The sequence below is a fragment of the Microcaecilia unicolor genome, chromosome 9, assembly GCF_901765095.1.
Source record: "Microcaecilia unicolor chromosome 9, aMicUni1.1, whole genome shotgun sequence".
In the NCBI taxonomy this organism is placed as follows: Eukaryota; Metazoa; Chordata; class Amphibia; order Gymnophiona; family Siphonopidae; genus Microcaecilia; species Microcaecilia unicolor.
In genome coordinates, this window is record NC_044039.1 from 207,221,244 (window position 1) to 207,248,255 (window position 27,012).

At 43.6% G+C, this 27,012-nt stretch overlaps 1 protein-coding gene across 1 annotated transcript in view; it reads left to right on the top strand.

Moving 5' to 3' along the window:
• The window catches only part of ATXN3 (ataxin 3), a 60,383-nt gene that overhangs the window by 10,935 nt on the left and 22,436 nt on the right, over window positions 1–27,012 (top strand). Inside the window, 4 exon segments of the mRNA XM_030214208.1 lie at window positions 2,593–2,757; window positions 5,383–5,427; window positions 12,871–12,956; window positions 14,450–14,516. Coding sequence (XP_030070068.1) covers window positions 2,593–2,757; window positions 5,383–5,427; window positions 12,871–12,956; window positions 14,450–14,516 — 363 coding nt within the window.

A 27,012-nucleotide genomic window follows, 5' to 3' on the forward strand; every position in this document is an offset into this window, starting at 1 on the left:
AAGTTTCCAGTTGTTGGAGGCTTATACACTGCCCATCAAAGAATATCTGAGCAGCTTACAATGTGTAAGGGGTGGTGGAGGAAAGTGGAAATGTCAGTAGAGCAAAGGGGAGGAGGGGATGAAATACTATATAAACAGGAAAGCAAAGAGAGAAGCACAAAGAGGGGGGGGGGGTATTATGTCTTCCAGGGCGTGGAAGGTATTGGTTAATCATAGGCATCTGCAAATAAAATCTTCAAGTCAGTTTTAAAAGATTGTTAGGAAGGTGGAAGTCGTAAGTTGATCAGGAGTCTGTTCTAAAGATAGGGGGCTTTTTTGGAGAATATGTATTGCCGTGTGGTAATATGCCTAATTTCACGAAAAGATGGAACAGTGAGTTGATTCTGCAGAGAAGACCTGAGTGTACATGAAGGACAATACGGAGTGAGACGGCGAGATAAACTGGTTCACTGCTCTTTCAGATCTTATAGATAAGTAACAGTAATTTGTAAGTTATGTGATGGGATATTGGGAGCTACTTTTAGGGGTGGCGTAATGTAATCAAATTTACGGTGGCCTGTGATTAGTTTGATAGCTGTATTTTGGACTAATTGCAAGCAATGTAGATCCTTAACACGAAGGCCTTTGTACAAAGTGTTACAGTAATCAAGCTGGCTAGTTACTAGGGAATGTATGAGGATGTTAATTGCTGATGGATGAAATAAAGTTTTAATGGAACAGATCAGACAAAGCTTGAAAAATGAGCGCCGAACCACGGCAGAGATTTGTGAGAGGAATGAGAGCGAAGAGCCTAGAAGGACCCCCAATATCTTTACGGTTTGGACTAAAGGGACCAAGGTAGAACAGAGTTGGGGTGCTGCTAATGTTAGGCCTGGGCAATTGGTGGAATGTGTTTTATGTTGGGGTTTAGCACAAGTTTGTTTGCAATTAGTCACTGTTACTTTGAGCAACCTGATGTTGATGGAATGTACTTCTGCGGGGTCACATGGATCTAGCGTGGAAAGAATTTGGATATCCTTGGCATAGACATAAGGAGTGGAGTCCAAAGACTGTAGGAATGTCAAGAGAGGTGCAAGGAAAAGATTTAAAAGGGTTGGAACCTTGTGGGACTCTGGATGGGAGTGAGAAAGGCTTAGACGTAGCTGTAGTGGTTTGCACTGTATAAGAACGGTTGATAATCTGCTGAGGAAAATAATACATAGGATCTCTAAGGGAGTGATATGTGGAATAGATGGTATGGATGCACAAACTGGATAGGCCATATGGTCTTTTCTGCCTACATTTTTCTCTGTTTCATCTGCACACCATCACCACTATAATATAGAAAAAATAAGCAATCCCACCCTGGTGCAGGACCTCAAAATATCTGCCTTGCTTCCTGGAGACCTTCATATTCTTGCACTCCATACTCAGTGCAGGCCTAATATTATCCCTCTCTCTCCTATTCTTCTTTCCTTGACCATTATAATATTGTTGCACTTGGTTCATGGGATTCATTAAGTGTTCTGTTCCAACTGTGCTGATGAGCTGTTTGTGCAAGCTTTGTATATATGTCCAGAATATGTGTAGTGTTACATTGCATGGGATAACTGTTTTAACAGTATGCTTGGTGGCTGTGTATCGAACCGCAGTGGAGTTATTCTGTATAGCTGCATAACATGAATTCAGCGTTACACTCCTGTGAGAATCCTGAATTGTTTTAGATCACTGTAGTAGCTTATTGGAAAATAGGTCTGTGAAACAGTAATTAAACAGTGAGAAGTACAAGGAATGTTTTCTAAAGTTGTTTTTATTTTAAATTGAGACATGCTTATGTAGCATATGTTCCAAAGTCAGACTGTAACTCTTGGTTAGAGTTTCTCTTCTAGTAGCCTTGGATTTGAATCGATGAACAATACTGTAAAAACTTGCAGATACACAATGATATAACATATTCATTAATAAAATGTTTTACTGGAATATATATAAAAATAATTGAGTAAGCAAAACATGAGCTGAGTTAGTGTTTCATAGATAAAAACATTTTCACTAAGGCAAAATTCTGCTCTAAAGAGGTATTTCAGCTATTTCCAAATATCAAATTAAAGTTCGCAATTTTATGAGAGACCTCTTATGTAAAAAGCATTTTAAATCACTCTTTTCCTTCAAAATATTTTTCACTCAGTGAATAGTTAAGCTCTGGAACTTGTTGCCAGAGGATGTGGTTACAGAGGTTAGTGTATCTGGGTTTAAAGAAGATTTGGACAAGTTCCTGGAGGAAAGGTCCATAGTCTGCTATTGAGATAGACATGGGGGAAGCCACGTTCCCTGGGATTGGTAGCATGGAATGTTGCTACTGATTGTTTTTCTTCCAGGTACTTGTGACCTGGATTGGCCACTGTTTGGAAAACAGGATACTGGGCTAGATGGACTATTGGTCTGATCTAGTATGGTTGTTATTATTTTCTTATATGCATGGATTGTGATATGTGCATCTCAGAAAGAAGGCTCCTTTTGTTTGAAGAATAATTGGGGATGATAACTGATATATACTTCAATTAGTGTTAACATTAAAGTGGTCTGTGATATATTTATCTTCATTTCAAATGTTAGCAAGAAGGCTCTCTGTGTGCTCAGCATTGCCTGAATAATTTACTACAAGGGGAATATTTTAGTCCAGTGGAATTATCTTCTATTGCACATCAGCTGGATGAAGAAGAGAGGATGAGAATGGCAGAAGGAGGGCTCACGAGCGATGAATACAGAACATTCCTAGAGGTAAGACACAGTTTTGTATTTAGTATTTTAGGAGATTCTGTCAACCTGGGGGGAAGAGCTTTGTCCTCAGGGCCATATAGGGGGGAAGCATGATTTTTGCTAGACGTGATGGAGAGGCGAGAGGAAGGGTCTCCTCAGAGGTCTATAGAAGTGATGAAGAGGAGGGAGGGTCTCCTCAGAGGTTTAATGTAGTAGCCTGCGAGCTTCCCCTCAAAGGTTCAGATAGAGGAGCTACACACAAAGCAATCAAATCACACCTTTCATTTCCCCTCCCTGATGAAGCAGCTCTTATCTTTTATCCCCTCCCCCATCCAAGAGCAACTCAGGCATCCACCGCTTTGCAGCCTCAACTGTTGTCTCACCAACTTGACTCTGAAGCCGCCTAGTAGAGCCCCACAGCAGTTGTTTGACCAGTATAGAAAGGAAGCGGGCAGCAGCATCTTCTCCCACAGATAGAGGCAGCAGAATGCCAGTGGTTTGGCCTGGGTTGATGACCATGTTGGGCTTAGCTTTTTTTGATCAGGTCCTCTGGAGTTCTGCCAGCCCGGGTGTTGTCAGTATCATGATCTCCACACATTTTTCTTGATTTCTTTTGCATAAAACATCAGAGAACGTGCAGCTGCAGAACTAAGCACAGGAAGAGGAGCTGCTGTTATACAACTCTCTTTTGTGCCAATGATTGTCCATCTGAGCCTTTGCATCGCACTCTTGACAGCTATGTCTGCTGCATATCCCTGGCAGCTAGTCATAGGATATGCTGCGAGTGTGGTAAACTACATTAACTGCTTCTCTACCTCCTCATGAGCACAGTAAGCAATGCAGCTGGGCAGTGCTTCCCATAGATGAGGAGGTTGCAGTGCTAGGGCTTCCCTTCTCACACACTTGCTCCCACTTCATCCTGAACTGAACCTATCTGTATCAGTATGGCCACAGTTTGGAAACCGAGCATCCCCTGACATCACAGCAGTGTTATAGATACAAAGAGATACCCCCCCCCCCCCCCCTCCCCGAGGAAACATAGCAAGGCAGTACACAATGAGGCATGTTTTCAAAGCACTTAGCCTTCCAAAGTTCCATAGAAACCTATCGAACTTTGGAAGGCTAAGTGCTTTGAAAAAATGCCTCAATATGTCAGTAGGGTATAAGCCAACCGAAACTGAATCCGCGGCTGAAATTCACCACCAATGGCGCCTTGCGGGTCCTCCTGGGCCAGCCACTGCCAACCCCTCCACCCTCTCACTTCCCAAAGGACATTTCTTTGCTTTAAATGGTCTAGTGGTTTCTTCTGGGCAAGAGTGATCTACAGTTGCTCTTGCCTTCACAGGTTCCTCAGCCAAAATGACTTCCGTGGGAGGTCCCACACTCGCACACTCGCAGCCATCTTGGGATTGGAAGCAGCATAAGCAGGAGCATTTTGGCTGAAGAATCTTCCTATGCAAGAGCAACTGGGGTTCACTCTTGCTCAGAAGAAGCTACTAGACCACCAGGCCATTTAAAGGTAGGCCCCAGGAGGGCCTTCAAGTGATGGGAGGGTGGAAGAGTTGGAGTTGGATAGCTGGCTGGTCTGGGAGGATCAGCCCTTTTCCTTGTCATCAAGCAGATGAAGCCATTACATATGGGTTGTGTCTATCAACCAGCAGGGGAAGATAGAGAGCACTCAATTTTTCACAGTGCCTCATGGCCAGCTAGCTCCACTGCCTCTTCAGTATTCTCTATCTCCCCAAGCAGGGTGGCTGCAGCTTCTTCGAGCTCCATCAAAAATCTGCCTGGGGGTGGCTCCTGGCTTGCCAGTTGTTAGCCGGGGTGTTATTGGCTATAGCAGCTTCATTTTGAAGGCACATAGGTCAGCCCTTTCCCTCCCTTACCCATGCCCCCGTGGATGTGGACATATTAGCTTGCTTTTCCCTGTCCTTTCCCACTCTTGGGGGGTGGGGGTTGCGATGGCAGTGGTGATAGAGAGTGATGGGGGGTGGAGAGCTTCAGTTTCAGCTGAAAATGTACAAGCATTTTCAGCCAAAACACAAATTTGGATTTCAGGTCAATTTTAGTGCCGAATCCAAATTGGAAGTTCGATTGGCCTCTACAGTACAACCTCCACTGCCCTGAAAAATGAGAGATTTTATTGTTGCTGCTGTGGTCACCTCAGGCCACCAAAAATGCACCCTTTGGACAGTTTTGTCCCATGTACCATAGTTTATCCATCTATGCTTTAATTAGTACATTGTTGGCAGTTAGAAAATGTTTATCAATGTTGAGCTCTGTTTCTCCATTGGGAATAGTAACTACACCCCATAGTCTCTTACTTTTTAAAAAATTGACCAGACGTACTAAGTGGGTTTTCTCATTTTGTGTCTCTTGGGAAAATTCTTAGTATAGTTGGCCTGTAGCGTTAGCTGACTAATAGCACTTCAGCTTTCCAGTTTGCCTGCTTTAAGTTTGGTAGGTGTGTTCAGTGATTTTAGTTTCTATTATTAGGTTTTAGTTTCTGTCATTACAATGTGTTAAAGTAGAAAGTGTTGTTTCTATAATACATTGTATTAAATATCTTTCTTAAAATCTGTCCTAATCAGAAGAACATTATAAATGAGTTACTTCAATCTAAGATGTTTGTTTTTCTTTAAATAGCAACCTTCTGGAAATATGGATGACAGTGGCTATTTCTCTATTCAAGTAAGCCTACAGTGGGGTTTTTAAAATCTATTTATATAAAACAGCTATTCTTATTTCCTGCTTAAAAATATGAGAATTATATGGTTAATTGCGATGCAGCTGATAGAAGTTTTTAATTTTGTTTCTTCAAGATTTCATTGGCTTTTTAATTATAAAAGCTGATGTATCTTCATGACAACAAGCAGAGTGAAAACTGATTGGCGAGCCAGAAAGCAATAGCATTCTGTATACAATTTTATCATTTCTAAAAGTTTTTTTTTTTTTTTTAAATTAAAGGTTATCAAGTTACAAAAATAAGTACCTGTATATAATATGTAAACCACTTTGATTATTACCACAGAAAAGTGGTATATCAAATCCCATCCCCTTTCCCTTATTATGAATGCCTAATATTTGTTGGTCTTCCATATTTAGATTTATTATTTAGTAGTAAAAAAAGGCCCATTTCTGACAAAAATGAAACGGGCGCTAGCAAGGTTTTCCTCGGAGTGTGTATGTTTGAGAGGGAGTGTGTGTGAGAGAGAGAGAGTGAATGTGCGAGTGTGTGACAGAGAGAGAGTGAAACTGGGTGTGAGTGTGTCTGTGAGAGAGAGAGAGAGAGTGTGTGTGTGAACATGAGAATGTGTGCCAGGGTCCCCCCTCCCTCCCAGTTCCAGGGTCGTTCCCCCTCCCTCCCTCCGAGTTTCAGGGTTGTTGTCCCCCTGCCTTCCTCTGAGTTCCAGGGTCGTCCCCTCCCTGCCTCCCTCCGAGTTTCAGGGTCCCCTCCCTCCCCTGCATTATGCTCTCTCCCCTGCATTCATCCATATGCAGGCAACGTCCTCTGTGCCCTGCCCCCTCCATCCATCCATGTGCAGCATCTCTCCCCTGCCCCCTCCACCTCCCTCCGAGTTCCAGGGTCCCCCCTCCCTCTGTCCCTCCATCCCTCCCTCCCAGTTTTAGGGTCCCATGGAACTGGGAGGGAGGGGGGACGGAGAACGTTGGAGGAGTGACGTCAGCAGGTAGTTACGATCCCAGTGAGACACATTGGAATGTTGGAGGAGCAAATTATTATATTAGATAACCTGCCATTATCCGGGGCAGTGAACAATCAAATATACATAAGATATACATAAAACACAAAATCAAACAAAACAAATCAGTGCAGCCAGGCAATATAGTCCTTCAACAAACGTCCAATCCAAAGTTCAAGTAAGGCAATAGTCAAAATAAGCCATGCTCAAACAGGAACATAAGCCAAACATAAAAGATGATTCTTTAACATACATTTGAATGTTACCAGATAGGTTTATTTTTTTGATTCCACAAGACAATTTGTTCCACTCAAGCAGCGGCTTTCCATTCAGCACACGCTAATCGGTAGCACCACTTCATAAAAGGAACCTTTATGTTGTCTGCTTTTGTCTCGTCCATGTGTGCGTCAGAAGCAAGTATTAAAGCTTAGAATATACTTTGTTCTTCTGCACTTTATGTGAAGCTACAAACGTTTTAAGTATTGTTCCATATCATCAAGCTGATCAATCCATAGACTGGTGGGTTGTGTCCATCTACCAGCAGGTGGAGATAGAGAGCAATCCTTTTGCCTCCCTATATGTGGTCATGTGCTGCCGGAAACTCCCCAGTATGTTCTCTATCTCAGCAGGTGGTGGTCACACACAGCAGCAGCTCTGGCTAGGCCTCCAAGCCTAATTTGTAGGTTTTGTTGAGTGCCTGGGGTTGAGGGCTCTTCTTGAGCAAGTGCAAACCTGGTGGCGCCAGGTCCCTCCTTTTCTCCCCCCTCCCGCTGGCTCCGTGAAAAAAAAAAAAAAAATTTTTGAACGTCCTTAAAGGCGTTTATTTCGACATTTATTTAAACGTTTATTGCAGCTACTCACTGGGACACCAGGTCGTTACAGCTCGGAGCGGCAAGCAGGTAATTTTACCTTTTTATAGCGGGCAGGGGGTTCCCCGATCTCCACGTGGCATATGGCGTCGGAGGGCGAGGGCGCAAAGAGTCGCTCCCCGGATCGCTTAGGCGCTTCTAGAGGGGATGCGGGGGTCTTAAAGTCTGATTCGCCCTTGTTGGGTGACAGTTTCGTGACCGATGAGTGTCCTGGTCCTTCCTCCGGCGTGGCGGTTTTTCCCGCCATAAACGCCCATCCCCCGCTGCTCGCCTCCGCCATCTTGGCCGGCCACGCGGCTCGGACGGCTTCTTCGTGGGCCGCCCTTGAGGGAGACATTAATACCATGGACGCCCTTAATTTGGGCGATGGCACCAAAGCGGCTAAAGTTAAGCGCCGTTTTTCCCGTGCGGCTCCTTCGCGGAGTGTCGCGCCGGACGCCATTTTAGATGCGCAGCATGTCTCTCCCCCGCTCTTGCGAGCGCCGGTTGAGGGTGCGTCTAGGGCTGTAGCCCAGGCTGCGGGAGTGCACAGTCTGGGGGGTTTCTCCCCCGAGTTTGTTTTGCTGCTGCATCAGGCCTTCCTTATGCAAAACGCTGCCCCTGCTCCCTCGTTTGGTAAAGAGGTTGAGGTCCCCGGAGGTAAACGCCCTCGGGTTGATTCCCAGGCCTTGGAGGACCTTGTCTCCTCCGATGTAGATGAGGGCAGCGTATCTGAGTTCTCCCAACGGTCCTTTGCGGATTCCTTGTTGGAGCGGATGACCCCTCTGCAGCGCGGCTTTTTAGCTCAGAGGATTTGCCCAACCTGTTAGTGCAGGCCATGGGCATTTTGAAGATTTCCTCTCCGGAGGACGTCTCTCCCTCAGCCCCTGTTGGCTCTGCCATTATGCTGGGGACGAAACGCCCGCCTAGAACCTTCCACGTGCATGATGCTATGCACACCTTAATTTCGGCTCAATGGGATGTCCCGGAAGCGAGCCTCAAAGTGGCTAGGGCTATGTCCCGCCTCTATCCTTTGCCTGAAAGTGAACGTGAGGCCTATCTGTGGCCTACCGTGGATTCTTTAATCACTGCGGTGACTAAGAAAACGACTTTGCCGGTGGAAGGTGGCACGGCCCTAAAGGACGCCCAAGACAGAAGATTGGAGGCGGCCTTAAGGTCGTCCTTTGAGGCGACTGCTTTAAGTTTGCAGGCCTCGGTTTGCGGTTCCTATGTGGCCAGGGCGTGCCTGACTATGGTGCAGCGGGCTTCCCCCTCGGATCATTCCTTGAGGGCTGATTGGCCGGCCCTGGAATCGGGCTTAGCCTATTTGGCAGACTTGCTGTATGATGTCTTGAGAGCCTCAGCTAAAGGCATGGCTCAGACAGTCTCTGCGCGGCGGTGGCTTTGGCTGAAACATTGGTCTGCTGACCACGCCTCTCAATCCCGCCTGGCTAGATTGCCTTTTAAAGGCAAGCTGCTCTTTGGGGTCGAGCTGGACAAAATCGTGACCGATCTAGGCACGTCTAAGGGCAAGAAGTTACCAGAGGTCAGGGCTCGGGCTAGTACTCGTTCCGGTACCTCCAGAGGACGGTTTCAGGAAGCCCGTCGGTACCGCCCGGGCAGGTCAGGCTCCTCTGCCCCCTCTTCCTTCAAGAGGACTTTCTCCCCCAAGCAGCAATCCTTTCGCAGAGACCGCCGTCCCGGAGGTGCTCCCTCCGGTCCTCCCCCAGGGTCTCGTACCCAATGACGGGGTCTTGGTCCACGCCCCAGTGCAGATTGGAGGACGGCTGTCCTCGTTTCCGGGCGAGTGGACCACAATAACTTCAGACGCGTGGGTGCTGGAAGTCATCAGAGACGGCTACAAACTAGAGTTCTGCCGACCCTTAAAAGACGGGTTTGTACTCTCTCCCTGCAAGTCTCCGGTCAAAGCTGTGGCAGTGCAGCAGACCTTGGACAATCTGATCCGCCTGGGCGCGGTCGTTCCGGTGCCAGAAAGTCAGCTTGGCAAGGGACGTTACTCCATTTACTTTGTGGTACCAAAGAAAGGAGGTTCTGTCCGGCCTATCCTCGACCTCAAAGGGGTCAATCGGGCCTTGAAAGTGCGGCACTTTCGCATGGAGACTCTCCACTCGGTTATAGCGGCAGTGAAGGCAGGAGAGTTCCTGGCATCCTTGGACATCAAGGAAGCGTACCTGCATATTCCCATCTGGCCTCCTCATCAACGCTTTCTGCGTTTTGCAGTCCTGGGACGACACTTCCAGTTCAGAGCCCTCCCTTTCGGGTTGGCTACTGCTCCGCGGACCTTTTCCAAAGTAATGGTGGTCATCGCGGCCTTCCTGCGAAAGGAAGGAGTACAAGTCCATCCTTATCTGGACGACTGGTTGATCCGAGCCCCCTCTTATGCAGAGTGCGGCAAAGCTGTGAACCGGGTGGTTGCTCTTTTGAGCTCCCTGGGGTGGGTCATCAACTGGGAGAAGAGCCAGCTGGGCCCGACTCAGTCCCTGGAGTATCTGGGAGTTCGATTCGACACCCAAGTGGGCAGAGTGTTCCTGCCAGACAATCGGATTGTCAAACTTCAGGCTCAGGTGGACCAGTTCCGAGTAGCTTCTCCTCTTCGGGCTTGGGACTATTTGCAGCTGTTGGGCTCTATGACGGCCATGATGGAAGTAGTGCCCTGGGCCAGGGCTCATATGAGACCACTACAACACTCTCTGTTGCAGCGCTGGACTCCAATGTCGGAGGATTATGCTGTGCGCCTTCCCTTGGACCCAGCAGTGCGCAAGGCGCTGAGCTGGTGGCTGCAGACAGACAAGTTGTCTGCAGGAATGCCTCTGGTGACCCCAGAGTGGATTGTCGTCACGACGGACGCCTCTTTGACGGGCTGGGGAGCCCACTGCTTGGGAAGGACAGCGCAGGGGCTCTGGTCTCCTGCAGAGGCAAAGTGGTCTATCAACCTCCTGGAACTCGGAGCCATTCGGTTGGCGCTTTTGGAGTTCATCCCGGTACTGGCGTTGAAGCCAGTACGGGTCCTGTCGGACAATGCCACTGCTGTGGCCTATGTCAACCGCCAGGGAGGTACCAAGAGCGCCCCTCTAGCCAAGGAGGCCATGAATCTATGCCAGTGGGCGGAAGCGAACCTGGAACAGCTGTCAGCGGCCCACATTGCCGGAGTCATGAATGTCAAGGCGGACTTTCTCAGTCGCCATACCTTGGAGCCCGGAGAGTGGCAGCTGTCTGCTCAGGCGTTCTTGGACATCACGAAGCGCTGGGGCCAGCCGAGCCTAGATCTGATGGCGTCATCGGCCAATTGCCAAGTGCCGCGCTTTTTCAGCAGAGGACGGGACCCTCGATCCCTGGGAGTAGATGCTCTTCTCCAACAGTGGCCGACACAAGAGCTTCTCTATGTGTTCCCGCCCTGGCCCATGTTGGGCAGGGTGCTAGACCGGGTGGCAAAGCATCCGGGCCGGATAATCCTGGTGGGTCCGGACTGGCCCAGACGTCCCTGGTATGCGGACTTGATCAGGCTCTCAGTCGACGATCCTCTGCGGCTGCCAGTGGAGCAGGGCCTGTTACATCAGGGTCCCGTGGTGATGGAGGATCCCTCCCCCTTTGGTCTTACGGCCTGGCTATTGAGCGGCAGCGTCTGGGAAAGAAGGGCTTCTCAGACAAGGTCATAGCCACTATGCTGAGAGCGAGGAAGCGCTCTACTTCTACTGCTTACGCCAGGGTTTGGCGTACCTTTGAAGCGTGGTGTGAAGCAGGCTCACTTTCTCCCTTCACTGCTCCAATTTCTTCAGTGTTGGCGTTCCTGCAAGAAGGTCTGGAGAAAGGCCTGTCGCTCAGTTCCCTTAAAGTCCAGGTAGCGGCTCTGACTTGCTTCAGGGGCCGCCTGAAGGGTGTTTCCCTGGCTTCACAGTCAGATGTGGTGCGCTTTCTCAAGGGAGTTAATCACCTGCGCCCTCCTCTGCACTCTGTGGTGCCTGCATGGAATCTCAATCTGGTGCTAAGAGCATTGCAGAAGCCGCCTTTTGAACCCTTGTCGAGGGCATCTCTGAAAGACCTGACATTGAAAGCAGTCTTTTTGGTGGCTATCACTTCAGCCAGAAGAGTTTCCGAGCTCCAGGCGCTCTCATGTCGAGAGCCTTTTCTGCAGTTCACTGAGGCAGGAGTGACTATTCGCACAGTGCCTTCCTTCCTGCCCAAGATTGTTTCTCGCTTCCATGTGAATCAGCAGCTCTGTCTCCCTTCCTTTCGTAGGGAGGACTACCCAGAGGAATACTCTGCTCTCAAATGTCTGGATGTGAGACGAGTCATCATCAGATACTTGGAAGTGACCAATGATTTCCGGAAATCGGATCATCTGTTTGTCCTGTTTGCAGGTCCTCGTAGGGGTCTGCAGGCTGCTAAGCCTACAGTGGCAAGATGGGTCAAGGAAGCCATTGCAGCGGCTTATGTGGCCGCGGGGAAGGTGCCGCCTATCCAGCTGAAGGCTCACTCCACAAGAGCTCAGGCGGCCTCGATGGCAGAGGCCGGTTCCGTCTCCTTGGAAGAGATATGCAAGGCGGCAACTTGGGCTTCGGCCCATACATTCTCCAAGCATTATCGCTTGACTGTGGCTGCTCGAGCGGAGGCCCGGTTTGGAGCTTCAGTGTTGCGGTCATGGATTTCTATGTCCCGCCCTGGGTGAGTACTGCTTCGGTACATCCCACCAGTCTATGGATTGATCAGCTTGATGATATGGAAGGTAAAATTATGTATCATACCTGATAATTTTCTTTCCATTAATCATAGCTGATCAGTCCATAGTCCCTCCCAGATATCTGTACTGTTTATATTCTGGTTGCATTTCAGATTCAAGTTTAGTCTTCAGTTCCTGTTCAGGAAGACTTCGTGTTCAAGTTATTTTTTCACTTGGATTCTTCAAGAGTTGAGACGAGTTTGTGTTACAGTGAGCTGCTGCATTCCTCTCCCCTCCGTTTTACGGGGCTGGATTGAGATTTAAATTCTGCCGGCACTCCCTCCCGCTTCGTGCGGCTGTAGGGCAGCTTTGTACCCCTCCCGCTTCGGCGGTGTTAGGGTCAGTCAGCTCCTCCCGCGGTTGCGGTTGCAGGATAAGCCAGATCCCCCCGCATCGGCGGGTGTGGTGTCCCTCCCCCGCTCCGCGTGGATGAGCTGGACAGATTCCCCTCCCCCACTTGTGTGGTGATGAGCTGGGTTAATTCCCCTCCCCCGTTTCGGCGGTGGTGAGCTGGGCACAGTGTCCCTTTGTGGGTGTAATTCTCTAAGTGCTGAGTCCTGCGGATGGAGCTTTGATATCGACATACTGAGGAGTTTCCGGCAGCACATGACCACATATAGGGAGGCAAAAGGATTGCTCTCTATCTCCACCTGCTGGTAGATGGACACAACCCACCAGTCTATGGATTGATCAGCTATGATTAATGGAAAGAAAATTATCAGGTATGATACATAATTTTACCTTATTGATTTCCACCTAATGATTGTTTCAGGCTGTTGAGAACAACAAATACTGATGGTCTCAACAGTTTAAATGTTTACATAAAAGTTTTGTTTTTTTTTAATAGGTTATAAGCAATGCATTGAAAGTTTGGGGTTTAGAACTAACCCTCTTCAACAGCCCAGAGTACCAGAGACTCATGATCGATCCTATGTAAGACATTTTACTTTAATTTTCCAGAGAAGATTGAAACTGGACATTGTTAGTGAGAAACATCAGTTCTATATACTTTTAGTTCCAGACATTACCTCGAAGTGTTTCCTAGTTATCCTTTTATAGGAGGTATTGTTATAATGGTGTTTCCAAGTGTAAAGAGTGAAAATCGCTCTTATAAAATTGCACAGCTGTGTATATGCACTGAATGACTATGAGGCATATTTTCAAAGCACTTAGCCTTCCAATGTTCCATAGGTTTCTATGGAACTTTGGAAGGCTAAATGCTTTGAAAATATGCCTCTGTATGATCATGGAGCAGGAGCACAATTTCATGCTTTGCAAGTATTTTTATAAATGCACGGTACATACAGAGAATATACAAACATATTTACATCACTTTCAGAACAGATGTAAATTTATGCTTGAGAATTTGCACATCATTGGGGCTGGTTCTTGGTGCTTATTTGATAAAGGCAAATGGAAGCATTTCTGTTGTCTTTATAAAAATAAGCACTTTTATGTTACCTTGACATAGTTACCTTATAGAATTACTGCCCACAATGTGGATATTTATGTACAAATTAACCAAGGCTCAGTCTGTATCGTCTGGTGAGTAATTTCTCTACGTTAGTATGATAGGTTAGCATGCCCTATTATGTTATAAGTATACCATGAAATCCTGTGCTGCTCTTAACTGGTACGGTAGGTGAAAATAACTTTTCAAATGATCACTTTTAAAAAGTTCCTGCAATCCATGGTTCTTTTAGTAGTTGTCATGTAACGTTATCAGTTAAGAATTACCACAGGTCAAAGGTGTAAATTCTATCCAAAAAGCCCTCTCATTTCAAGAAGGCCCAACCAAGAAGAGGGTTTGGTGCCTTACACTGCGGTGGCAAAACCGAGGCATGGCAAACATGATTTGCTTTTAAATAGATTTGCCTTGCTGCCTCCCTCCAGCTACTGGGCCAAAGTCTCGTAATAACAGCCGCAAAACCATGTATATGTTACTGCGAGTGGGAGAAGCTTTTGTAGCTGCTGGTAGAAAATTCTTTTATTAGAGAAAGCTAGAGCAGAGGGAGGCAGCCTGGCAACTTTTTGAAAATTAAGCTGCATGTTACCATGTTCTCATTTAACTTTTTAGGGGTGAAAAGATAGAGGGTGTACCTTCTTTCTTCCACCTCGCTGTTGCTGTGGGGTGAGGGTGTTACCATGTTCTCCTCATTTTAATTTTTTAGGGGTGAAAAGATAGAGGGTGTACCTTCCTTCTTCCACCTCGCTGTTGCAGTGGGGTGAAGGTGTTACCATGTTCTCCTCATTTTAATTTTTTAGGGGTGAAAAGATAGAGGGTGTACCTTCCTTCTTCCACCTCGCTGTTGCCGTGGGGTGAGGGTGGGGGCCTCATTTCAGCTTACACCACTACCACGGGTACAAGTTAAAAGCACAATAAATGTGGATAACAGTATAATTTCTTGTATGTTTTTCTTTTACAGAAATGAAAGAGCATTTATTTGTAATTATAAGGAGCACTGGTTTACAATTCGAAAGTTAGGAAAACAGGTGATGTTTTAATTTTTTTTTTGCACACTTAAGTTGGTAAAATGCAATAGAATGTAAGACTGTCTATTTGAAGATTCTTCTTTGTGATTCTAATATCTTTTTTTTCTTTGGTATATTGTCCATCAAAGTGGGTTACAGTCTGGGTCAGAGCCAGATAGCACATAAAAACACAATAGAAATACATTACCGTTTTAACACCATATGAAGGAGGGGAGAAGTGATTGCATGACAGTTTAAATACCAGAGATATAAAGTACAATTAGTGGAGGCAAAAGGGAGGGAAGAACATAGAGACAATACATCCATATTAATCATTGTTCAAATAACTAGGCCTCAATTCCCATTCATTCAAAGTCAACCAGTAAGACTGTCTATAAAGTAGGGGTGAAGCAGAAAGAGCAGTGTGGCGTGAGTGGTCAAATCTTAGAACTCAATGGGAGGGAATACTTTAAAAGTTTCCTTGAACAGACTTCAGGAAATGTGTTGGAGCACAAAATTGAGAACAGAGTCCAGGTAAATAGGAACGCCTGAGGAGAGAGTCTACAGTGTGTTAGCATCAGTATCTTAAATTTCATTTTTCTTATAACTGGCAGCCAGGTACTGATCTATTAACAATTGCATAACATAGTCCAAGCACTTGGGGACAATTTCTCCAATTGGGTTAGTTTTGTGCGTACCATAACAGGAATGAACCTGACTCCTAAGCCAGGGCATGTTGAGCATGATCTCTGGCTCTCTGTATAGGAGTTTGATAGCCATATTTTGCAAGAGCTGGAGGTGGCCCAAGTGACGGAGAGGGACACCTGCTAATCAGGAATTACAGTAGTCTATTAAGAATAAAGGCGTGTATGGGGGTTTTCAAAGCTATACTATCTAAGAAGGACCTAAGAGACAAGCTATCCCAGATTTTCTCAGTATATAAATCCATTAGAAAGTGCTGTTCATAATTTGCTGTCTATAAATGATTCCATGTGCCCATTTAAAGCACTGTATGTAATTCTTCACGCCTTAACAGTTAGCATACAAGTATTGACGGAGGGGGTTGTATATGTTGACTTAGTTATAGCTTTTATATTCCACTATTTGGCAATGAAGATTCAAAGCAGATTACAAAAAAAGAGAAGCTAGATCATTTAATCTAGGATAATTACAGATTTATATTCCAAAATTATGATTATGAAGTCTACCATACTGACATCAAGTAAAATATTAAAATATCCCTCTCCTGAAAGCACATATTTCAAAGTAAATGTGTTTTAATTGTTTGTAGAACTAAATTTAATTTTAAAATGTATTATCAACATTTGTATCCCGCTTAACCATCAAGTTCAAAGCGGGTTACAGCAAGACAATTACAATTCAAGACAAATTAACAGTTCCTCAATCAGTAACACAGTAAACTTACAAATATTTCTGAAACAGCCATGTTTTTATAACTTTCCTAAAACATACATAATGTGAAGTATTTCTTAAATTAAACGGCAAACCGTCCTGGAGTTTTCGAAATAACGTTCTGTTTTTAGTGCTAATCAACTGGCTACATGTACAAGAAGGAGGAGCCAGCAACAGCTCCTCTGAGGACCACAAGCTTCAAGATAGTCGATATATAGTAATCATATCAACTGAGTACCCAGGACTTAATCCTTGCCCGTATGAGTAAGAAATGTAACTCACGCAAAAATGGAGTTGCAGGGTCATATTTACTACCATTCAAAATCAGTTTAGCAGACACATTTTGCAAAACCTCAAGTCTTTGTAATTGCTTAACTGGCACACCCAGTAAACAAACATTACAGTAGTCAAGGGAAGTATAACTGCCTGAATAATAATCTGCAAGTGACAGCGTTTCCAAAAAAATATTTTATTCTACATATCAATTTTAGTTTAAACAAAATCTTTTGAACCAAATGATACGAGTTTCCATGGTGGGGCCACAATCCAACCAGACTCCCAAAAGTTTTATTTCATATCTTATAAATTCATCAGAATCATGAAGCCGTACTGCATCCAGATTTGAGGTCAACTGCTGTCCAACTCCCGGGAATTGCAAAACTTTCTTAGACCTTACCCATAGAACATTAGTTTTGTCAGGATTAATGTTTAAAAAATGCTGAGACATCCAAGCAAAAATTTCCATAAAAACAATAATCTTTAACATTTTAAAATCCACCATACAGTATAATTGAATAAGATACTAAAGATGTCACTAACTTAGAAGCACATATTTATGTAATAGATATGTTTTGATTGCTTTTATAAATACCATGTAATTAGTTAAAAATCTGATTTCTTTAGGCAAACTAGACCAACGTTTTGCAGCTTGGTAAGGAACTAGAATTAAAAATAGATTCTGTGAATGAATATCCTTGGGTTGAGGAAATGATATAGATACTGGATCATTCAAGAGTAAAGAGTTAATCCTTTGGTCTACAAATAAGTTGTAACATGCACTGAGGGATTTTACCATACAAGTATCCAAGAATACAATTTATGAAGTATTCTTGCCTCCACTGGAAGCCAATGTAGTAGTAAAAAAAAATGGAATTATCCTGTCGGCTTTTTCAAACCAAAGAATAGTCAAAGTGCTACATTTTGCAACGTTTGCAATTTTTTCTGTATAGTTTTAGAAGTGTCCAAATGTTTCAATAGTGTAAATTAAGATTATCAATTGAACTACTAATCTAAAATTGTCTAACTGTATGTAACTACAAACTCTTCTCAACTTCCTCATAAGAACATAAGTGTTGCCATAGTGGGGCAGATTTAAGGGGTCCTTTTACTAAGGTGCGCTGAAAAATGCACTGCGCTAATGTAGGCATGTGTTTTGGGCGCGCGCAAATCCTTTTTTCAGTGCGCCTGTAAAAAAACCTACTTTTTAAACATTTTTACCACAAATGGACGTGCGGCAAAATAAAAATTGGCATGTGTACATTTTGGACCTGAGACCTTACTGCCAACCATTGACTTAGTGGTAAGATCTCACGCGTTAACTGTGCGGTAATCGTCTATGCACATAGAATGATGATTACTGTCCGGTTTCTTCTGCGCACCAGAAAATAAAAATTAATTTCCAGCATACGTAGCAGACGCGCATAAAAAATGAAGGGCCACACGGTAGCCGGTTGGTAACTCCAAATTGACACACGTTGGGCACACGTAGACGCCTATATGGCTTAGTAAAAGGGCCCCTGAAGGTCCATCAAGCCTAATACCCTGTTTCCAACAGTTGCCAGTCCAGGTCATAAATACCTGGCAAGATCCCAGAACAGTAAAACATTTTATGTTGCTTATCCTAGAAATAAGCAGTGGATTTTCCTAAATCCATCTTAATAATGGCTTATGGAGTTTTCTTTTAGGAATTATCCAAACTTTTTAAAACCCTGCTAAGCTAACTGTTTTTACCACATTCTCTGGCAGTGAATTCCAGAGTTTAATTACATGTTGAGTGAAGAAGTATTTTCTCCTTTTTGTTTTAAATTTACTACTTAGATGGGTGGGAAGGAAGAGGAAGAAGGGATGCTTATATATTGAGTTTTTCTTCATTGTTTTGGGGGTTAGTTGTCTCGTAGTAAATGACGACAGGTATATATTGCATAGAGTATTTGTTGTAGCTATGTTGGGTGGGGGGGATAAGAATAGATAGGGATGGTGTTAGGGGGCTGTGGCTGGTTCAATGGGTTATGAGAGAACTTGGATGATGGATGCTTTGTTTTGATATTGTATCTTTTCTGTTGGCTATATTAAACCGATAAGAACACCTAGGGAAAATCTACTACAGTACAAAGAAAAAAAAAGCTACAGACAGAATCCCTCTTATAGTGACATACAACCCAGAGCTGGAAAATTAAGAAAAATCATACAAGATCTTCAGCCTCTACTCCAGGAGGATGAATTACTGAAAGAGATATTCCTATCCCCACTAGTGCTTGCTTTCCGACAGCCACCCAACTTAAGACACAAGCTAATCAGAAGTAAACTCCTAACACAGACTCAAAAAGAAGAGAATGGCACACATCCTTGCAATATATCCAGCTGCAAGCTATGCCAAAACATTTCACAGGACCCCACAGTCATTTACAAAGGAAAAATATTCAACATAAAGGAATCATTTACATGCTCATCTTCCAATGTGGTATACATCATTCAGTGTAAAAAAATGTAACGAAGGATGCTATATTGGAGAAACAAGCCAGATGCTAAAGACAAGAATTAATTTACATAGACATCACATGAAGAATGCCAGTGCCAGCCAGGATTCCACCCCTGTGGGGCACCACTTTACAAAACCAGAACACTGTACCAGTGATTTCATAGTAAGAATCCTGAAAGGTAACTTTAAAACAATACAGGAACGTAAGACCTTTGAAGTAAGAATGATTGAATATTTTGACACCCAACAGACAGGACTTAAACAAAGATCTGGGTTTTCTAGCCCATTATAAACCATACACTTGTATTGCTCTGTTTGTCACCCTCCTCTCACCTATTCACCCCCATCCTGTTAGACTGTCACTGAAATGCTTTGATGTTTCACTTATTTATACTGTCATCTATCACGTTTGCTTATTTCCGATCTGACAAAGAAAGCTAATCAAGAAATGTATTAAGTTATGTCCAATAAAAAAGTTATCTTATTTTCTTTTCCATGTTTTATTTTATTTCTATTGATTACCTATAAATAAATGTAAAATCGGATAGTGGTAAACCCTGTGGAACACCATATTTCAGACTCCAACTAAATGAAAGAATTGTTTTTCTTAACACAATATTGCCTATTTTTAGGAGACCCTCTAAACATTTCTAAACTTCTCCAGAGGAACCAAACTCAATTTAATCAAAAGTATATTGTGGCCAACTGTATCAAATGCACCTAATGTATCAAACTGAAGTAGAACAGATTGAGTGCCATGACTCAACAGCCACTTAACTTTCGATGCCAAAGTCAATAATAGAGATTCAGTACTATGCATTGCCCAAATTCCAAACTGAGAATCATGTAAGCAACGAGAAGACTCCAGATAAGATGTAACTTTTTATATACTACTATAGTCTCCAATAATTTCACCATCCAAGGTATACTGGCTACTCCCAGCAAGAAACATGTCTGTATCCTCGCGAAATTACCTCAACCTGCACTAACCAACTGTAAAAGGTCTCAAGTACAAAACTTATCATGGATCCAATTTCTCCTTCCTGGGCAGCCAACACTGGAATGCCCTCCCTAGACATATCTGATCAATCCATGACCATTTACCTTTCAGGAAAGCATTAAAAACCCATTTATTCAAGCAAGCCTACCCTAAAGACCCTGATTAAACTTATGAACCCATCTGCCTAAAGAACACCGAAGAAACAACGACATTGACCCAGACCATATCTCCCACATCATCCCCCACATCACCTATCCCTACCAACCCATCCATTCTATCACTACGCCCCTATCGCCTATCTCTACCGACCCATCCATGCTATTCCTATGTTATATTTAATTTCTTACCTTATCTAACAAAATTCTGTATAACCTAATACTATGTAAGCCGCATTGAACCTGCTTTTAGTGGGAAAGTGCGGGATAAAAATGTATTAAATAAATACTGGGTGAAAATTCAGTACAATAGTTAAGTCTGCTCCCTGAGATTTTGCTCTACTCTTTTTTTTTTTTTTTTTGGGTGGGGGGGGGGGGGGGCATTACCGTACCAACAGCTCCTACTGTGGCTTAGTAAAAGGGGGGTACAACAGTTAACCAATTAACCCGTTCAATTTGAATATCACACAGCAGATAAGAGGGACAAATGTCCAGTAGACATGATTTATGTGACAATTTTTTCAATATTAAAAATACAATTTCCTCCCTAACCAATGAATAAGGAAGACCAAATTTGCTCAACTGGTAAACCATTTGGATTTTCACATCTGGATAAATCAATTGCATGTAACTGAAAGAAAAGACTGGGAAGTAGGTGTCTAATAAGACTGACCTTTTCAATAAAATATCTCAACAAGTCAGCTGCTGACAGTTATATTGACTCTGAAAGAGCTGCATCTATGGACACTTGTGTGAGATTAATAAAAAAAAAAAAAATGTTTAATCTGGTTTATCAATCCCAATTTCCCCAAAATATGCTTTTTTTTAGCTTCTGATACAGCAACTTTATAAATTTAAACCTGGTTTCTCCAACATAATCTAGCACTAGGATGTCTTGTGTTTATCCAGGTCCTTTCAAACTGGTGACATTGTCTTTTAATCGATTGAAGCTCTTTTGAAAACCATGGAGCAGAGGTTTCTTTTATGTTTTCTAGGATTTTCAGATGTTGCATTAATGCATCTGGTATTTAATAATTCCAATCAGACAACATATCGTCTGAATTAGAATTACACCTATCCCATTGGGATTCTACTTGTGTCCAAAACAGGTCTTCTCATCTGATTAACCTGAGATTTTTTTCAACAATTTTTCTTCATTGATAAGGGAGATATAACGTAAATTCAGCTAAATAGTGGTCGGAGCAAGACACTGGAGACCAAGTAATTTTAGATATCATTTGAAAAATATCTTGTTTAGTAAATGAAGCAATAAAGTCAAGCGCATGTCCCTTTTCATATGTCTGTTCTATCTTACTAACCTATAAGTGCATAATTTCCTAATAATAATAAAACATATTTCTAGCTGTTAAGTCAGAACTGTCATTTAAATGTAAATTTAAATCTCCCAGTATTAAGTGTGTAAACATAGTTGAATACTGAGAAATGAAATCTAAAAACTGAGCCTGAATTAAGGCCCAGTTGCCTGGAGGCCAATAAAGTAAATGAATACTCAAAAGAACCCTATAATAAAATCATCATGTAATTGACAGAGCATAAGTTCTTTCCTTCCTGCCTTCCATTCTCTTTTCTGCTGTACGGCTGGCGAGATGGCTTCTCTTGGAAGGTGTTACTTCTATAGAGGGTCCATCATAGCTCTTTTTCTTGGGAAAGGATACAGTAGTTTGAGAAGTCTGCAACCATCTCACACTGTACATGTGTTGTGCATCTTCAGAATGCTGGCTAGTATATTCACCGGACCTAAGGGTAGGCAGGAATTCAGATGTGACAGTGCATTCTCTTTCTCTTTGCCAAACTTCCTGTGATTTCAGGCAGTTCCCTCTCTCATGGTAGGTCATGTAAATCTGGCCTAATTTTTATATTAGTACAGCCAGGGACCTCGTGGTTCACCAGTCATTTTCTTTTCTCTGCCCACCTTTCACTGTCTAAGTAACTCTGAGGTGAGAAATGTGGCAGCTGGGTCGGGTCGTCCCTCTTCTTCAGATCATTGGGACTTTGTGGTATGCTTCTTCTAGCTAATTCCCGCTATTTTGTTCAGCGGGACCTTTGAGATTGGCTTTGGTTTGCATGTCTAAGAAATCCTGGGATCAGTTGATCCTGCATATTAGATCACCAGTTGTTGCCTGCAAAACACATGCCAAATCCCTATCTCCTGTTTATTGGCTTTTAGACTTCCACATTCTCAGTTGCTATGACTCTGTCCAGAATCTGTGTTCCTGTGGTTTGAGTGGTACACTTGGCCTTCTTGTCTTATTCCTTCACAGTTGGATGGCATAAACATATCTCCTACTGGTTGCACAGATGTCTGAGCTAGATCTAGTGCAATTGTCCTATTCTTCCTTCTCATCTCAGTCCATTCAGCTGCTGCCTCAGAATCTTCTGCACCTGAGGTTTCAACCTGGAATCACAGTATTGTGGCAGGAGCCTGGACGATCCATGCTTCTCTCATGCTGGGTACAGTCCCGGTTCAGCCTTCTCAGAGGCTCTCTAGAGGAATTGGGACCTCCTGGAGCAAGGAGGAGTATGCATTCAGATCTATGGCACATGTTCCATAGAGATGTGTTGTTTTGGTTTCTCAATCATTCGAAACCTTGCATAATCCTTCCGTAATGCGGGCATCATACGTTACAGAAGATTTTCTGGTAGGAGAGTGATCAGAGCCGCTCATGACATTCCTAGGCTCTTTGCCATCACGATCATAGTTGCCTCTGAGTAGAGTTCTCCTTGATAACGGATCTCAATTCAGCTAGGTTCTGGGTGACCATTACAGTGCACAGATTTGAGGACCTACAGGGCATACCTTCATGGTGATGGTCACAACACAGACAAATATCCTACAGTGTGCTGCAGCACTTCAGAACTTTTATGATTATTATGCAGAAGCACCTCTACATCAATGTTTGGATGGGGCAGACTTCGGATCTCGGACCTCAAATGATGGCTTCCATATAACGAGACCTGGCTGTGGAGCCCTCAGGGGGAGTACAGATTTATTCAACTTGGTAGCTTCATGGGTCTGGTTGCAGATAGGGTTGGTCCACTAAGCAGATACTTATGTGGTTCGTCAGGGCTTCCTATTCCTGCATAAAATCTTTCATTTCTGTACACCTCATTCTCTGATTGACAAGTATGGTAATAGGTGTACTGCTCATTTTCACCTCACTTTTCTCGCTCTCAGGTTAAGTTCTAAGTCAACAACCATCTGCAGTATATACTTTTACTGTCTCCTCATTGGTTTGGAGGCCTTTAATCATTCTGCTGGCTGCTCCCTTTGTAGGTTTTAGAACCCTATCATTTACAAATTGATTTTGGAGTATTCATTGGTATCTCCATTCTCGGGGATTAGCTGAGATTGTTCATTCTCTTGAGAATAATCAATGTTCTCCAGAAGTGTTTCTATGGTTGACTACTCTTTTTTTTTTTCCTTGGAGAGGGAATTTGCTTCTTCACAGTATCTGTATCTGTTTTTTTTAAGCATTATTTCTTTCACTTTACTTTTGTTTCTCTAAAGCACACTCTTCCCTCTACTTTGGGCTACAGCTTTTGTGGTTACAGGCATTGAATTCAACCCTTATGGGGTACACTAGCCTGGACTGTTCTGTGGGATGAAAAGGAAGGAAAAATTATGTCTTACCTAATGATAATTTTCTTTCCTTTCATTTAATGCCAGCAGATTAGTCCAGATGCCCTTTCGCATCTTTTACTGTGTTCCACTGTTTTTGCTTAAGGGTTATTTAGAGGGCTGCCAGTAAAACCTACCTTCAGCTACCTCTTTGTCCTTCTACAAGGATTTCTTCACTGTCCTGAGATTTTCATCCAGCAGGATTATTGTCATCATTGCTTCCCTAGAGCACAATCAAGAGTATGGCTGCAACGCCCTGCCTTGTGGGTCTCCTGTCCTGTCAGGCTTATAGGAATTGACTGGCGATGTACTTGCTACATGCTTGGTAATATTTCCTCTGGTGAAGGTACTACATTGCTTTGTCAGTTGAAATACCATTGTACCCTACATGAAGCCCTTAAAGGGGAAAATCACAGGAACTATTTTATTTATCTGTCTCCAACTGCTGGTCAGCATATACAACAATCCCACTAGTCTAGACTGATTTGTTGGGATTAAAGGAAAGAAAATTATCAGGTAAGATATAATTTCTCCAAGTGCCCAAGGTTGTAGATTCACTTCAGTGCATAGAATCCATCTGGAATTAAAATTCTGTGTCGGTAAAACCTACATCAAAATGGATAGAAACAAAGTACAAAATCCTATCAGCAATGGACCATGGTAGACCACAGCTGCCCCACAAATCAGTGGTGGTTGAATCTGCTGTCAAGTAGAAAAAATATTCTAGATCACACTCCAGCATTTCTCCATGGAAAGATCCCAGGGCATGATTGGCCTCGAATTGTTTCAAATTACATGCTATCTGCCCAGATAGCTGCTCACCAGTTTCATTTGGTATAGTATAGTGTCAGTTCTATAAGTATATACCTCCTGCTAGACATGCTGCACTAGGAACATCTATAATGAAATCTAGGTGCCAGGATTCCACTATAGAATACTAGCATAACCTGGTATCAGCACGTCTTACATTTAGATGCCCACAGTTACACTGACCATATTGCTGACATAAGTGTGGGCAGCTAAATGTGGCAGGGGTGCACATAATGTACAGTATTCTGCAAGTTATACCTGTACCTGGGAGCCCCACCCATGCCCCTCCTATACTCATGTGTACACCCACCTTACATTTGCAGGCTATAGCAGTTATGCACACCTTATAGAATTGCGCTTAGGGCACTAATGCACATATACATTCACAAAGGGGTACCTAACTGCAGGCACCTAGTTATAGAATTGTCCTTTTTATGTTGGCAACAGTAGATAAGACGTTATTGGGATCACCTTCAAGTCTGCAAGAGAAGACTTTGTTTCCTACAGAATTTGTTGTAAATCTTTAATTGGGGAAGTACCTAATTAGATCATCTTATGATACTGCTCCAGTGTGGGCTGTGATAGCACTGGCAAAAAAATGCCTAGCTTGAGAAAAGATGTTCATGACAGGCTAGCAGATGCCCCATATACAATGAACACTGAGCCACAATTCATAGGCTAGCAGCGGATAAAATTGATTGCCCATCGACATCTTATAAGATTCAATATCAGTCCTACAGGAGATGTCCTCCTTACTCATACCCTTATAATAGATAATGGTCTCAAATAACCCTGCAGCACACCAACCAATAAAGAGCAAGAGAGAAAAATAAATCACAGATAATTGACAATTCAGACTTCAGCCCAAGTCTTGTGCTGAACTTTTGACTATGGCCCATCTACCAAAATTCCTGTGGGAGGAATGTTAACCTTATTTCTGAATTATTACACCTACAACCCATTCCTCTAGACCAGATTTCCAAATTTCATCCACTTTCAAAAGCTCAGGATGAGATTATGTAATAAGAAATCCAATCAGGGTTTCTCTCTAATGCTGTAGAAGTGCCTCAAGAAGAGAAGAATCAAGGTTTCTATTCCAAAGACCTCCTGATTCTCAAGAAATCAGGACACCTTTGAGAATTAAACAAGTTCATTGTCAAGGAGACATTGAGAATGAATTTTCTAGGATCTCTTCTGCTTCTTCTGCAAAAGAATGCGTGGCTGGCTTCCTTAGGCTTGAAGGATGCCTATACCCATGTTTCAGTCCACCCAAATCAGATGTTTCTTGTACTTCCAAGTCCTAGGCTGACACTATCAGCACAAAGTCCTTTCATTTGGTTTCTTGACAGCTCCATGGATGTTCACAAAATGTGTAGTGGTTGTAGCAGCAGCATATCTGCTTACCTAAGGAAACAATGCAAGTATTGCAGACCAATGGGGTTTGTCATCAGTTTTCCAAAGTCACACCTAATACTGATACAATCATTGGAATTCATAGGGCAAATTCCTTCAGTGAAAGTATTCTTCCCACAGCAAAAATCGAAGCTATAATTGCATTAGCCAAAAAGCTCCTTTCAGTTACTTACCATGTCAACAAGACAAGTATTGAAGCTACTGGGCCACGTGGAGGGGCATAATCGAACGAAAACATCTATCTCCATGGGCGTTTATCTCCGTATTTTCGAAAAAAAATAGATGTCCATGTTTTATTCGACAATTGTGAGCTGGGCGTTTGTTTTTCAGTGATAATGGAAAATGAAAGCGCCCAGCTCAAAAACGAATAAATCCAAGGCATTTGTTCGTGGGAGGGGCCAGGATTCGTAGTGTACTGGACCCCCTCACATGCCAGGACACCAACCGGGCACCCTAGGGGGCACTTTTACAAAAACAAAAAAAAGGTAAAGAGTCCCAGGTGCATAGCACCCTTCCTTGTGTGTTGAGCCCCCCAAATCCCCCTCAAAAACCCACTGCCCACATGTCTACACCATTACTATAGCCCTAAGGGGTGAAGGGGGGCACCTACATGTGGGTACAGTGGGTTTGAGGGGGGGGGGTTGGACGACTAAGCATTAAGCAGCACAATTGTAACAGGTAGGGGGGGATGGGCCTGGGTCCACCTGCCTGAAGTCCACTGCACCCCCTAACAACTGCTCCAGGGACCTGCATACTGCTGCCAGGGAGGTGGGTATGACATTGAGGGTGAAAATAAAAAGTTGTGAAACATCATTTTTGGTGGTGGGAGGGGGTTAGTGACCACTGGGGAGTCAGGGTAGGTCACCCCCGATTCCCTCTGGTGGTAATCTGGTCATTTAGGGCACTTTTTGGGGCCTTATTCGTGAAAAAACAGGGTCCAGGAAAAGTGCCCTAAATTCTAGCTACATACGCATACTTTTTTCCATTATCGGCAAAGGCGCCCATCTCTGTTTGGGGTGATAACCATGCCCCAGTTCCGCCTTCGACACGCCCCCGTCAACTTTGTACGCTTCTGCGATGGAGTGCAGTTGAAACGTCCCAAGTTTGGCTTTCGATTATACCGCGTTATTCGTTTTTGTGAGATAAACGTCCATCTCCCGATTTAGGTCGGAACTTGGGCGTTTTTCTCGTTCGATTATAAGCAGGATAGCAACTTCTAATCCCATTAGCCATTATATATACAAGAGGCACACAGTGGCAGTTGAAACTTCAATGGACTCAAACATTTATAATCATTGTCACACAGCACAGTGTCCAGCCAATTTAAA